Source organism: Hyla sarda, chromosome 5 (assembly GCF_029499605.1).
Source record: "Hyla sarda isolate aHylSar1 chromosome 5, aHylSar1.hap1, whole genome shotgun sequence".
Classification (NCBI taxonomy): domain Eukaryota; kingdom Metazoa; phylum Chordata; class Amphibia; order Anura; family Hylidae; genus Hyla; species Hyla sarda.
The window spans coordinates 88,892,433-88,908,963 of record NC_079193.1 but is presented as its reverse complement, the minus strand read 5'-3'; the positions used below and the strand labels follow the sequence as shown (position 1 = coordinate 88,908,963).

Here is a 16,531-nt window from a genome sequence, read left to right as displayed (position 1 = left end):
CATGGCAGGACGAGCAGGCAGTAATATAGTCAAACATGGCAGGACGAGCAGGCAGTAATATAGTCAAACATGGCAGGACGAGCAGGCAGTAATATAGTCAAACATGGCAGGACGAGCAGGCAGTAATATAGTCAAACATGGCAGGACGAGCAGGCAGTAATATAGTCAAACATGGCAGGAGGAGCAGGCAGTAATATAGTCAAACATGGCAGGACGAACAGGCAGTAATATAGTCAAACATGGCAGGACGAGCAGGCAGTAATATAGTCAAACATGGCAGGACGAGCAGGCAGTAATATAGTCAAACATGGCAGGACGAGCAGGCAGTAATATAGTCAAACATGGCAGGATGAGTAGGCAGTAATATAGTCAAACATGGCAGGAGGAGCAGGCAGTAATATAGTCAAACATGGCAGGACGAACAGGCAGTAATATAGTCAAACATGGCAGGACAAGCAGGCAGTAATATAGTCAAACATGGCAGGACGAGCAGGCAGTAATATAGTCAAACATGGCAGGACGAGCAGGCAGTAATATAGTCAAACATGGCAGGACGAGCAGGCAGTAATATAGTCAAACATGGCAGGATGAGCAGGCAGTAATATAGTCAAACATGGCAATAAGTTGAAGCAGATGGCGTTCATTTATTGGCTTGTGAAGGGGCACAGACAGAGACGTATGGAGATCTGTAGTAAGTTCAGCAATGAAGCCAAGACATGGATCCACAGATATGATCACTTAGCAGACATTTGTTAATATCAAGAATAACAGGAAATGTCTGTCAGGCATTAGCATGTATTATGAGCCAGAATATATTGATGAAACTCAATAAATGAATTGGCTACTGGCCAATATAGTTGCTGAGTGTGTGTAGGTTGTGCCTTGGGACCAACAATCAGGACTAACAAGCAGTAAAGCCAATCTGACCTTGGTGGTTCCAATGGTTTATCTGGATGACAGAACAAAACACTGGGCACTAGTATTGATAGTCAGCTAATGATTTGGGCAGAGGCGCTAATTATTTGTTAATTTTTTTTCCTACAGGACTCTACTGGCCCATCCCTAATGTGGCATTTTTATATATTTTGAGTGATACCCCATACTCATGGCTTGTTTGTAGATACTTTCAATCACTTATGAGCCACAGTGAAACGTTATACTAGACCTGAATAGAAGATTGGTAATGTCATTTTCATTGAAGTCATTCTTTAATTTTAGACAGGGAACAACGCCAATATGTTATAGCCAGCACAGTGAATTACCATCCACTCCACCGGTTCTTTCATCCTTACAATATGTTGTGTGATTTCCCAGCTATCAGATTGTTCTATGGCTCCAGGAACAAACCTCTATACTAGGCAAGTGACATGGAAAAAAAAACGGCACTAATGGATTATTATTTAAAAAAAAAAAATCCAAAATAGTATTTTAAGCTAAGTGAGTTTAAAGTATACCTCTGGGGAAAATGTAAAATGGATTTTAGCTATAATTTACTTCCCTTACTATACCTGGGATACGGGCCACTCTGGTGGAGTGCTTCCTCAGGAGTATGATACCCTGCATCTGTCTCAAGAAATACTCCCTTTGCTGCTTCCTGAAATATCGGGTAGATACTTTTATTTTTTTTCAAGAAGACAGGGTGAATTATGAATTCACAGTGTCCAGACTGTTGGGGTGCCAACACACTTACCATAAATCTCAGATTGTTGGGGGTGAAGTATAATGAATAGTGTTTGTATAAAACTTAAATCACATATATTGTCCCCCCTTATACACTGTACTCTATGATCTCCTCAACAGAATATGCACACAAGAAAAACTCGAGTCATTTAACAATTTATGGAAAAAACACACAATCTTTATTGACATATAGTTATAATAAAAATAGGAGGCTATCCACCCAGGAGGGGGATGACAGTAAACCACAGGTATCACTCTGATATCACATAAAGTGCCTTGGTGCATAACATGAAGCAAGCATCATTGCAACAGGTAAGTAGCAGCAAAAAAGTGTAAACAGACATATAGTGCAAATTGTGCATACAGTAGTACAGAGTATATATATATATATATATATATATATATATATATATATATATATACTCCGGTACCCTGTGCCTTTTTACAACAATGTATGGTTAAGTATATACTCTATGTACTGCTGTATGCACAATTTGCACTATATGTCTGTTTACACTGCTACTTACCTGCTGCAATGATGCTTGCTCCATGTTATGCTCCAAGGCACTTTATGTGATATCAGAATGATACCTGTGGTTTCCCCCTCCTGGGTGGATATCCTCCTATTTTAATTATAACTATATGTCAATAAAGATTGCATATTTTTTTCTTAAATTGTTAAATACTCCAGTTTTTCTTGTGTGCATATTGAGGTGCCATGCAGTGGGAAACCTTAAATGGGCACTGTCAGATTCAAAAACTTTGTATATGTTGTACATCTTGGCAAAGCATTAACCTTTCTGATATACTTCATAAGAAATGTTTATTTCCTTTTTATAGAAATCATGGCTTACAAAATCATGGCTATGTCCAAGCTGAAGCACAGGCATGGGCAAAGTTCAGTAAGTGAGGGTGGGCTAGCACTCCTCTGTGCTCTCTCCTGTCTGATAGCACTCCTCTGTGCCCTCTCCTGTTTGATAGTACCCTCTGTGCTCTCTCCTGTCTGATAGTACTCCTCTGTGCTCCCTCTTGTCTGATAGTACTCCTCTGTGCTCTCTCCTGTCTGATAGTACTCCTCTGTGCTCTCTCTTGTCTGATAGTACTCCTCTGTGCCCTCTCCTGTTTGATAGTACCCTCTGTGCTCTCTCCTGTCTGATAGTACTCCTCTGTGCTCCCTCTTGTCTGATAGTACTCCTCTGTGCTCTCTCCTGTCTGATAGTACTCATCTGTGCTCTCTCCTGTCTGATAGTACTCCTCTGTGCTCTCCCCTGTCTGATAGTACTCCTCTGCGCTCTCTCCTGTCTGAGAGTACTCCTCTGTGCTCTCTCCTGTCTGATAGTACTCCTCTGTGCTCTCTCCTGTCTGATAGCACTCCTCTGTGGTCTTTCCTGTCTGATAGTACTACTCCGTGCTCTCTCCTGTCTGATAGTATCCTCTGTGCTCTCTCCTTTCTGATAGTACTCCTCTGTGCTCTCTCCTGTCTGATAGTATCCTCTGTGCTCTCTCCTTTCTGATAGTACTCCTCTGTGTTCTTTCCTGTCTGATAGCACTCCTCTGTGCTCTCCTGTCTGATAGTACTCCTCTGTGCTCTCTCGTGTCTAAAAGTATCCTCTGTGCTCTCTCCTGTCTGATAGGACTCCTCTGTGCTCTCTCCTTTCTGATAGGACTCCTCTGTGCTCTCTCCTGTTTCATAGCACTCCTCTGTGCTCTCTCCTGTATAATAAGACTCCTCTGTGCTCTCTCCTGTCTGATAGGACTCATCTGTGCTTTCTCCTGTTTGACAGTATCCTCTGTGCTCTCTCCTGTCTGATAGTACTCCTCTGTGTTCTCTCCTGTCTGATAGCACTCCTCTGTGTTCTCTCCTGTCTGATAGCACTCCTTTGTACTCTCTCCTGTCTGATAGTACTCCTCTGTGCTCTCTCCTGTCTGATAGTACTCCTCTGTTCTCTCTCCTGTCTGACAGTACTCCTCTGTGCTCTCTCCTGCCTGATAGCACTCCTCTGTGCTCTCTTCTGTCTGATAGGACTCCTCTGTTCTCTGTCCTGTCTGATAGGACTCCTCTGTGCTCTCTCCTGTCTGATAGCACTCCTCTGTTCTCTCTCCTGTCTGATAGGACTCCTCTGTGCTCTCTCCTGTTCGATAGGACTCCTCTGTGCTCTCTCCTGTCTGATAGCACTCCTCTGTTCTCTCTCCTGTCTGACAGGACTCCTCTGTGCTCTCTCCTGTTTGATAGCACTCCTCTGTGCTCTCTCCTGTCTGACAGCACTCTTCTGTGCTCTCTCCTGTCTGATAGTACTCCTCTGTGCTCTCAATGGTATTCTGCTGCATTCAGGGAAATGTCCGCACTGAGATTCCCCCTGTGGACATTCCCCCATGAAAGTGTAAGTGCTGTGCTGCATTGATAGAAATCAATAGATGTCCATTATTTCAAGGAGCTAATGCCAAATGTTTTGTTCTCAAGAATTTCCCTCACAGATAACAGCTGATCATAAGGTCTACTAGTAATGAGATCTCCCTACATCAAAGACCTTAAGATGAAATGGTTTTGTCTAAACCAGATAAACCATCAAGAGCAATACTCCTGGATGACCTTATCATGTTAATAAACGTTATAGATCTGGGGTCAAACATCTGGGAGGGCAAGATAATGGGCATAATGTGATTAAAGAGAATTTCTCCACAATACAGTCAACAAAAAAAGAGCCAGTAGAAATCCAATAAATAGAAATCCAAGAAGAAGCCTGTTTGGATGGTTACCTCACACCACAATCTGTTTCTGTCCACTATCCCCGTAGCCGATTGTCTTGAGTCTTGACCATCTGCGCTGTCTGGAATGCAAAGGCTGCCTTGCCTTTACCAGTCTGTATGTTTATTTTCAGAAAACTGTCACAAGAGCCTTTTGGACAAATGTTTCCTTTATAATACATGAATAAGCTATTCAGACGTAAACTGAAAAGCTTCCTAAGAGAGTAAATCTCTTTTAGGACAGTGTTACAATAGACAATAAGTCTGAGACATCACTGTACTCCCCAAAACAGGCAGAATAACACCAAACTCAGCATGTCTATGACAGCAACATGTGCATAAATATTATTTATGATCAATATAACTCCCAGTAACTTTAATAGGTATGCATAGCATTTGCTATGACGCTTGAAATTTAGGGCAGATGGGAGAAACTTCCAGTAGGTCAACCATCACGGCAGCACTCCACAATCTGGGTATTATGACAGAGTTGCCAGAATGAAGGCTCTCCTTAGTAAGAGACACATAAAAAGCCCACCTGGAGTTTGCAAAAAAAATTCTCGATTCTATGGTTTCATGTAAATTGATATCTTTGGCCTCAATTCTAAGCGTCATGTCTGAAGGAATCCAGGCACTACTCATCACCTGCCCAATATCATCTCTGGAAGTGGCAGCATCATGATGTGGGGGTGTTTGGCTTGGGACAGGGAGACTGTAAAGGTTGAGGGAAAGCTGAATGAAGCAAAGCATAGTCATATTCTTAATGAAAACCTGATCCAAGTGGCTTTGGACTTCAGACTGGGCCAAAGGTTGAGAGAACCTGCAGAGAAGAATGGAAGAAAATTCCCAAATCCAAGTGTGTACACCTTGTGGCATCATAACTAGTGTTGCTCGCGAATATTCGCAATACGAATTTTATTCGCGAATATCGCATATTCGCGAATATAGCACTATATATTCGTAATTACGAATATTGTTTTTTTTTTTTTTTTTTTTTTTCACAGTACACATCACAGTGATCATCCCTCTCTGCTTCCAGCTTGTGTGGTGTAAAGAAGGCTCTAATACTACTGTGTGAGGCTGGTGTGCGCATTTTCGCATATGCGAAAATTTGCATATGCTAATTTTCGCATTTGCGAATTTTCGCTTACGCTAATTTTTGTATATGCAAATTTTCACATATGTTAATTTTCGCATACGCGAATTTTCACATATGCTAAAATAAAACGAGAATATTACGAATATGCGAATATTTGCGAATATATGACGAATATTCGTCCGTATATTCGCGAATATTCGCGAATTTGAATATGGCCTATGCCGCTCAACACTAATCATAACCAAGAAGACTGGAGGATGTAATTGCCAAAGGTGATTCAACTAAGGCTCCTTTCACACTATACTGTTCTCCATTACAAATGGACGTTAAGGTTTTTTTTTTTTTTTTTCTACTTTGGTTGCCATTACAGTCTGTTATTGTAACGGAGCAAAACAGGAGTTATAACTGGCACAGAGGATGCCATTCAATGGGATTCCTCTAACGTCTGTTATAAGTCCTGTTATAATAGCGGGAGAAAAAGATGTGATATGCACAAATTTTTATCCCGCTATCTTCCTAATGGCCGGTACACTGAAGGGCACAGACGTCAGTGTGAAAGAAGCCTTAGTACTGACTAAAGAGTCTGAATACTTATGTCAACGCAATATTTTGCTATTCCATTTTATCTGAAATTTCCTAAGATTTCTAACATTCTGTCTTCAATTAGACATTATGGGGTACTCAGTGTACACGCTTTTTTTCTGTTGGATTTATATGGGGTCATGCTAAACACCATACAGAAGCACGACCCCATATGTGACATGTCCCATCAGATTCTATGTAACACAGCTAGCAATCTCCATTTCTTCTTAATAAAAAACTGTACTTACTAATAAACTACAGGCTTCCAAAAACTGCAGTATGTTCATAATTGCAGGGCAAGCATTGGAATTATTTCCCACACCATTAAATTATGGCATATGGGCTCTTGCTAGGATAAAAATGAAAAATAAAATGAGATCTGCATGCCCAGATCCCAGCCGCATGATTCCCAGTGGTTCTGGTCCCTCTAAGTAGCACTTCTTTCAGATCCACATGCAGGAAACACGTGCTCAGTCAATCACTGGTCGTAGCCATGACCCTCTTTGGTCATTGATCGGCTTATTGTGGGCTTTTTACATGTTGACATGAAAGCCCAAGCACTGGTAAGCTGGGACGAGTGAACATACTGACAGGCACAATATTAAAGCGTGATAATATTTCTTTTAAAGGATTCCATTGGATGGTGTAGTCTACAACATCATTACATCCTTAATTTCTTGCAGTAGAGTGAAATCTACTGGCCAAATAGAAGCCAAAAGAATACTCTTTTGGTCTTGCTATGGAAATGAATGCCATCTAAGCCAATCAGTGGCCGTGAAAATGTCCTGCCTCGGCCAGTAATTTGCTGAGGGACACAATGTTCCCCGACTTCACTTTGGGACCAGACGTCACGATTTCTGATCTGAAGAGAATCGTGGCCTGGGACCGGCACGGGACACTAGAGGAACGCTGAAGTTAAGTTAAGGTTTGCTTTTCTATAACATGGGCAATGGCAAAAGGTCCCTCCGGCTGGGTAACCCCTTTTAACATGTGGCACAAACACATTGGATGGCAAATGTTTTTATAGGACTGCAGATGTTCCCCGAGTTGCTTGCTATATATTACAGGACATGTCATGTTTCTATAGAAATAAATCTGAGCTCATTCCTGTATTACTATTTTTTCCTAATTTCAGATCGATTTTTTGGTCCCTTGCAATTGGCACCATTACTTTCCATACCTGATATGTTTATTAATGAGAAAATTGACAACTGGGCCGTCTTCGGCAACCAATGTCAAAAGGGCGTGAATCTAAATTTGGACAGTGTCAGAACTGCATCAGCAGCATGGTCTATCGGAAATATTTTCATTGGCTGGTACAGAGGGGATTGAGGAGTCAAGTGGCAGGCAGCCAACCCACAGCAGGGGAAACAGTGTAGATCCCGACAAAGCAAAGGTGCTCCATAATCTCTGTGCAGGTCAGTGATATGAGATCAGTTGGGCGCAGACACCTGGCATCCCTACTCATCAGCTGTTTGCCATAGATGGGGTGCCCACATACACACAATAATCACAGCAGTAAGAAGACAGCTCTATACATTGTGTAGTGGCCGTGCTGGATTACTGCTGCTAAGCTCCCATTAAAGTCAGTGAGATACATCAGTGTGGTTTCATTGAAAAACATAAGAGTTTAGATTAATTAACATATTTATAAAGCCCGTGGGCCACTTTTCTGACACATACATCTATGCTGCCAAAATTTCATTGGACTTTTTTATTTAGCAATTTTCCCCCTCACTTTTTACTCAAACGGTGAATTGGTATTAGAAAATCTCCCCACATCTGGCTGTGATCATATAATAGCACTAAGACGTGAAGAATAATATAAAGCTGTGTGTATACAGTATAAAGCAATCTAGAAACTGCTTTCTTTGTCCATGATCATCTCCGTTGGATACCAGACACTGTGGATTTGGAACACAACATACTTCAGACATTTCTTTATCTATTGATGACTGGTGTCTACAATACATTTTACTAGAACCAAGCAAAAAAGGGTCAAGCTTTGTTCTTTGTAGCAGATGCAAGTACAGTCATTTTGCATTGACTACATAAAAATTCTAAGCCTAAAGGCAAGTATCAGGATCAATAAGGTGTTCTTCATGATAGAAGCTTCCTCAGCTGTAATAAGAAGTGCTCTGTAACAATGGTTACATTTTTGCACATTCATCATTTTTCAGGGAAGTCCATTCCATTTGAGTCATATGTAATACAGAAACTGTGGAATGAAGTCAGCAGAGATGGAAACAGATGTGTATAACGGGCCAGGAATTACTCCGTGAGGATCACAGCTCCCAGAAGGGGGAGGAACACAATGCATTCAATTTGTATGTCTTTGTGTCCAATATAAAGATTGTCAGGCAGATCTATTGCACATCCCATCTGTCAATGGACGTTTAATAACATATATAATGGAATTCTGTCACTCCCTATACAATATTGGTATATACACCACAAGGGCAGAGAGAGAGAGAGAGAGATTGAAAGAGAGAGAGAGAGAGAGAGAAAAATAATTTATCTACAATATCTACCTACAGTATCTATCATATCAATCTATCTATAACATCAATCTATCTGTCTAACTATCTATCGTATCTATATCTATCTATCTATCTATCGTATCTATCTATCTACAGTATCTATCTATCTATAATATCAATCTGTCTGTCTGACTATCTATCTGTCTAACTATCTATCGTATCTCTCTATCGTATCTATCTTATCGTATCTATCTATCTTATCTATCATATCTATCTTATCTATCATGTCTATCTATCTACAGTATTTATCTATCTATCTACAGTATTTATCTATCTATCTACCTATCTATCTACATTATCTATCTATCTACAGTATCTATCTATCTATCTATCTATCTATCTATCTATCTATCTATCTATCTATTGGTGGTATTTAGATATGTTCCAATAAGGTGAAAAAGTGATGGCTTTATTTAGCACATGAGGTTCACAGCAGTAACATATCAGTTTCTCTCACAACCATATATAAGCAATACAATGGTCAAATAGCTCAGTTTATTACAACCTATTCAATGTCTTTTAAAACGGAGCTATTTGACCATTGTATTGCTTATATATGGTTGTGAGAGAAACTGATATGTTACTGCTGTGAACCTCATGTGCTAAATAAAGCCATCACTTTTTCACCTTATTGGAGGTGTTGCTGCACTTTTTTTTATTCTATCTATCCATATCTATCAATTTATTATCTATCTATCAATTATCTATCTATCTATCCATCCATATCTATCTATCTCATATCTATCAATTATCTATCTATCTATCCATCCATATCTATCTATCTCATATCTATCTATCTATCTATCTATCTCATATCTATCTATCTATCCATCCATATCTATCTATCAATCTATCTCTCATATCTATCTATCCATATCTATCTATCCCATATCTATCTATCTATCTATCTCATATCTATCTATCTATCCATCCATATCTATCTATCAATCTATCTCTCATATCTATCTATCCATATCTATCTATCTCATATCTATCTATTATCTATCTCATATCTATCTATCAATCTATTATCTATCTATCTCATATCTATCTATCTATCTATCCATCCATATCTATCCTTCTATCTATCTATCTATCTATCTATCTATCATCTATCTATCTATCTATCTATCCATATCTATCTATCTCATATCTATCCATGTCTATCTATCTATCTATCAATCAATTATCTATCTATCTATCTATCTATCCATCCATCCATATCTATCTATCTAGCTATTATCTATCTCATATCTATCAATCTATTATCTATCTATCAATTATCTATCTATCTCATATCTATCTATCTATCCATATATATCTATCTATCTATCTGTCTATTTTCAGTATCTATCTATCCATTTATCTATCAATATCTATCTATCTATCCCATATCTATCTATCTATCTATCTATCTATCTCATATCTATCTATCTATCTATGTGCAATAACATACAGGCAGTACATCATGACAGATTTCTATATAACATTCCAATAGGGAAGGGGACAGGGTCTGTTTGCCATTATCGAGGAATTTAAAGGGGTTTTCTGATGATCGCACAGTAACAGTAAGGGTGAAAAACAACACACATCTATCCATTTCAAACTACAGTGTTGATCCAGAGGAAGGCAAAGAACCTCATGACATAAAAGCCAATTTTTCTCTTTTTAGGGAGAAAATGTTCTTCCTTACTGCAAACCTGGCAATCAGAATGAATCCCTGGATCAACACTACGATTGATGACATATGCTATTAATGTTTTATCGGTGGGGGGTGACTATTCTGGGACCCCTTCCAATCTTTAGAATAAAGCTGTAGCCCCCTTGGCTTTTTTTCTGACACGGGGATATTTAGGAACTGCTGCACAGTCCTATTTACTTGAATGGTGTTACAGTATGTTGCAATACAAGACAAAGCACTTGATCAGGAGTTGTGGATGTGGCAAAGAAAAGCCCAAGGCTACAGCCCGTTGGGGTCCAGGCCACTATGATATGCCATTAGTATTAGTCATTAGAATATCCCCTTGAAACCACACACTGCAATTTTATTTTATTTTTTTTCAACAAATGTCAATAACCAAAACCTCAAAGCTGTAATAGGAAACTCATCTGTCAGCCTTTATGCAATAGTTAATGGGACTTTCCACTATTACCACTTCCGGAGTGAAGTAGATGATCCTGTCTTCCCAGGATACATCCTGCATAAGGAAAAGAGCAGTGATACGATGTATCTTTTTGTTTTTCTCCATAATGGTGAAGGCACCTGAATAGGATTTGCCCTGCAAACACTTCATCTTAACACCTGGAAGTAGGAATAGTGAAGAACTGCTGCAAATACCAACACACATTTACATGAAATATTATCTTAGGAGTCAGATATTCATTGGATTTGTCACATTCCATTAGCACTGATACAAATGTTTCCATTTATAACCATATATAGCAAGAAATCCCTGCCATGGTGTAATATGAATTCTGCTTCTTTACAACTATTATCTATAAACTAATGGTTTATTCACAAGGTGGAAATTTTCTGCCTTGAGATTCCGTAGTCTGAACCTAGCCTTATGGTCTACTCACACGGCAGAATTTCCGCTTGCGGAATTCTGCCTCAAATAAAAGCTCATAGACTTCTATGGGATTCCGCACTCCCATTCACACTTCTGAATTTCCGCTTGCTCCGCAAGTGGAAATTCAGAAGTGTGAATGGGAGTGCGGAATCCCATAGAGGTCTATGGGCTTTAATTTGAGGTGGAATTCCGCAAGCGGAAATTCTGCCGTGTGAGTAGACCCTAAGGCTAGGTTCAGACTACGGAATCTCAAGGCAGAAAATTTCCGCCCGGAGATTCCGAGTGTGACCAGCGCTGACTGAATCAGTCGGCGCTAGGACCGCGGGGACACTGCAGTCTCCAATAGACTGCAATGTGTTCCGGGCGGATTTCCGCCTGAAGAAAGAGTAACCCCATTCTTCAGGCGGAAATTTCCAAGCGGATTTTCCGTTCACAAATTCCGCTTCACAAATTCTGAAGTGTGAATTTGTGAACGGAAACCCATTCACTACACTATACATTTTAGCAAGCGGAATTTCCGCCTGCAATTCCTCTTTGAAATTGCAGGTGGAAATTCCGCTTGCTAAAATGCCTAAGGCTAGGTTTAGACTACGGAATTTCCGACAGAAGTTCAGTCGTAAAATTTCCGTCCGAAATTCCGTGCAGTGAATGGGTTTCCGTTCACAAATTCACACTTCGGAATTTGTGAAGCGGAAAATCCGCTTAGAAAATCCGCTTAGAAATTTCCACATGAAGAAAGGCGGTGCTCTTTCTTCAGGCGGAAATCCGCGCGGAACACATTGCAGTCTATTGAAGACTGCAGTGTCCGCGCGGTCCTAGCGTCGACTGATTCAGCCGGCGCTGGCCGCACTCGGAATCTCCGGGCGGAAATTTTCTGCCTGGAGATTCCGTAGTCTGAACCTAGCCTAAGGGTTTATTCGCAAGGCAGAATTTCCTCTTGTGGAATTCTGCCTCAAATAAAAGCCCATAGACTTCTATGGGATTCCGCACTCCCATTCACACTTCTGAATTTCCGCTTGCTCCGCAAGCGGAAATTCAGAAGTGTGAATGGGAGTGCGGAATCCCATAGAAGTCTATGGGCTTTTATTTGAGGTGGAATTCCGCAAGCGGAAATTCTGCCGTGTGAGTAGACCCTAATACTTATATAAATATAATATAAAAATGTTATGCCTAACAATGCCTAACTGGCAATTTACCTGTACACAGCATAGCATGGTATAATGATGTAGAACATAGATTAATATGACAATTGTATGAACTGTACTTTTTCACTTTAATGATTGCTGATCCATTATCTCATCTGCTTTCTATGTTGCCAATGCAGCGCAGGGGTTAATATAATGTGGTTGTCTCCCTGGCTGCCAATACCTCCTTCCTGTCAGATGCATTAGCAAGGAACAAAGTTGGCCACTGTGGTTAAACAAGGAATTCCAGACAAAGACGACGATTCGCCTTGCGCCTGAGTCTGTTTAAATAGCTGTAAAGAAGCAAAACTGTGTTCTTACATGGAAATGTTCATTTATTACTTATGAGCCTCCTCCAAGAACGTGTGACCCAGAGACTTGGAATCTGTGCAAGGCAACGCAAGAAGATGAAAGGAGGGTGTCTTACCTTGAAGTTGTGTGCTTTCTCGTAGTTGAAATGGTTGTCATTCTGCGTCAGGGCTGCTCTTCTGACCAGTGAGGTGATCTGTGAATAGGCAAAGAGTTTCAGAGGCTGCCACAATAATGCACTCCTGCCCCCAACTTTCACCCCCAGTGCCAACGCCAGGAGCTCCTGGTGCTTTCTGCCTTTTTTAGACTTATGGACAGCAGTAGCATAGTTCTTTTCACTCTCCAACCATAGCTCCTCAGACAGCATAGTGTCAGAATCCCAGATCCTTTGCGTTTCCTCCTCGGAGCCTTGTAGGCTTACAGGCACTAGGCTGGTCCAGCTGCTTCTGATGCTACAGACCAGATTGGAAGCAGCTGCGGCCCATTCTGCAGAGACCTCCGACATGTGACTTGAATGGGCTGTCTTGTGGGATGGAAGGAGCTTCTGCATTTCAATAACTAGTTGACCGCTTTGTTTTAGTTCTCAAGGCAGGCGAGTGCCTGAGACAACTGCAGCCCTCACACTGAACACAGACAAAAGACCCTCCTCAGCAACAGCATCCAACCACAAGTTAACAGGGAGGGAGCAAGATTTACGAGACACTTGCACAACTCTTTTCAGCAAGGAGCATCACTTCTTCACAATGATGCGAGACGCTCAGTGCTCCTCTGGACCATGCCCAGAAAGGAGTCTGGAGAGCAATGGATTAAACCAGGCTAAATCCTGCTGATGGATTAATCTGGAAATGATAAAATCTCCCCCTTCATATCCTGTGTGAGTGTAAATCCTGCAGGAGTCTGCGGAGGATTAGCAGAGGGCTCTCTCTTACCTCGTTTTTAATCTATGGTTCCCATACTCTCTTAATAGCCTTCTGGGTTCCCTTATAAAATATTGACGCCATCTTTTTAACTTTTTCATGGCATAGGCGTTACATTTATACATGAAACTCAGTTAGCCTAAAATGTCCAATGCCATTTATATACTAAATTGAGCATGTAGAGTAGCTTGTTATTGTGAGTAAGTCTATAATAATAATTTATCCAGATAGATGTTGTACAGTTTACCTAACTTGGACGCCTTAAAAGATTAAGGGTACGTTCAGACGAGTAAAATTCGCTGTGGATCTGCTGCCAGAGGACCACTACAGGGTGCTTTTTGATGTGCCTGTTTTGAGCAGCAATACACCGCTACGAGCAGACGCACTGCGATGTGCCAGTCGCAGTATACTTGCACATCGCGGCGGCTCTCGGCCTAGCTCAGGGAGCAGGGGGAGCGACCGCGATGTGTGCGAGTACACCGCGCATGCAGTGTGTCTACTCGTAGCGGGGTATTGCCGCTCAGAGCAGACACATTTAAAGGCACCCTGTAGGGGTCCTTCAGCAGCAGATCTGCAGCGTAAAATATGTTGTGTATCCGCTTATCTGAACTTACCCTTAAGGTAAATGTCCAGAACATTTCGTTCAAAATGCTGGGTGTGGGCTGTGGGGGTCATGATGTCACGGCCACGCCCCTCATGATGTTACACCACACCCCTCAATGCCACGCCCCTCCCATAGACTTGCATGAGGGAGCATGGTGTGACATCACGAGGGGAGTGGTCATGACGTTACAACCCCCGCAGCCTGCACCCAGCATTTGGAAAAAAAATGTTCCGGACGCAGCAGTGGAGTACCCCTTTAAGTTGGGGGGGATTTTTATTTTTTACCCCTTTTTTTGTGTTGCAAATTTACAAATTTGTGTGGCATAGATACTTTTTACTGTGTGGTCAGACTTGGTGTGATTTAGGGCATATATATGGTCCATTGCACACAAGTTTGGGACTTTTTACAAAAGTCCCAAATGATAAATCTATGACCACTGCAAAAAAAATATATAAAATATGGTACACACAAATGCAGTGGTGTGTTAAAATTGCACTACATGAAAAGCAAAAAAAAAAGTCCAGGCACAGCTTGCTGCAATTTTTTTTAGGGACAATTTTACACACAAAAAAAGGGTGAAGACAATGATAAATGTCCCCCTGTATCTCCAGAAGGATATAGATACTTTGGAGAGAGTTTAGAGAAGAACTACAAAACCATGGATTGCAGGATAAAACTTACCAGGATAGGTTAAAGGACTTTAACATGTATAGAAGAAAGATGAGACAGAGGGGATATAATAGAAACTTTTAAATAGAATAAACACTAAAAGAGAGGATATAAAAAAAAAAAAAACATGAGGAAGTATTACTTTACTGAGAGAGAGTAGTGGATGCATGGAATAGCCTTTCTGCCGAAGTGGTAGCTGCAAATACAGTGAAGGAGTTTAAAGGGGTACTCTGGCACGAAACATCTTATCCCCTATCAAAATGATAGGGGATACGATGTAGAGCGAGGATTGCTCTATGGGTGATGATGGGCGGTGCAGGGGACGGAGTATTGTGATGTCACGCCCCGCCCCTCTTGATGTCCCGCCCCCTTGTCTGCCACGTGCCTCCGTCCCCAGCGGTGGGATCCCCGCAATCTAACATCTTATCCCCTATCCTTTTGATAGAGGATAAGTTGTTTAGCTCCAGAGTACCCCTTTAAGCAGGCATGGGATAGACATAAGGCTATCCTTCATATAAGTTAGGGACAAGGACTATTTATAGAATTCATAATATTGGGCAGACATTTTTCTATGTTTAAAATAATACTTCATTACACCACTTTGTTTGGCTCCCTCACTGCACAAAAATCTGTGACTCTTTAAAGCGCAAGTGTCACTTGAAAATACCCCAGAAAAGTATGCACAGTATGTAAAATCCTGTGTACTGCAGACATACCTTTGGCTGCTTATTATGTGGCTTTATGCAGATAAAAATCACTTTCCCCCACAGTCAGGAACAGATAGGGGGGGGGGGGGGGGGGGTGGCAACCCCTGGGCATTGCGGATCCCTGGCCACACCTCTTTGACTGTTCCTGACCAAATTCTGGAAAGGCTAAGTTTCCACTTGTTGTTTTTTTCTGGCAGTTTTTGGAATACTGCCACTGCAGTTTTTGAGCCAAAGCCAGAAATGTATTCAAAAGGAAAAGGACATATAATGGAAGGACTTACACTTCTCCTACCCTATGGATCCACTTCTGACTTTGGCTCAAAAACTGCCAGAAAAAAAAACAAGTGGAAACTTAGCCTAAAGGTATGGCTGCAATACACAGGTACACTGCTCTTACATATTGTGCATACTTTTATTGTGTATTTTTAAGTGACAGTTGTGCTTTAAATAGGCTATCCCCAGCCATTTTTGTAAACAAGGTCTGGGATGATGTATGTTTGTAGTTTAATTGAGGGCACTGTTCCAAAATTTGTTTAAAAGAGTCGCACTTTATAAATTAACAACCACTGCAAAGTAGAAAGACAAAAGTGTTCAAGATAGCCACTTTTTAAAATAATCACTTATTATCAATGCACAAAGTTTTTCTAAACCAAAAAAAAAAGGCTCTTAAGTATTGATAAATCTCCCCCAATGTCTTTTTATGACAAATCCTCTTGATGTTGTATACATGTCTATCATGGGGAGAACTTTAAAGAGTACCTGTCACCAAATAAAACTTTTAATATAGTGTTCCTTGTGTAATTAGTAGACGTTTGCTTTTAAAATTCTAAACATAAATGGGGGAGATTTATCAAAACCTGTCCAGGGGAAAAGTTGCTGAGTTGCCCATAGCAACCAATCAGATCGCTTCTTTCATTTTAACAAG

General features: G+C 40.8%; 1 protein-coding gene across 5 annotated transcripts in view; it reads right to left on the bottom strand.

Moving 5' to 3' along the window:
• Nucleotides 1–16,531, bottom strand: part of CHN2 (chimerin 2) — a 397,849-nt gene that overhangs the window by 84,639 nt on the left and 296,679 nt on the right. For all 5 annotated transcript variants that reach the window (XM_056519888.1, XM_056519889.1, XM_056519890.1 and 2 more), the window contains one exon: nucleotides 12,828–12,905. In XM_056519888.1, the coding sequence (XP_056375863.1) occupies nucleotides 12,828–12,905 (78 nt within the window). The remainder of the gene's footprint in view (nucleotides 1–12,827; nucleotides 12,906–16,531) is intronic.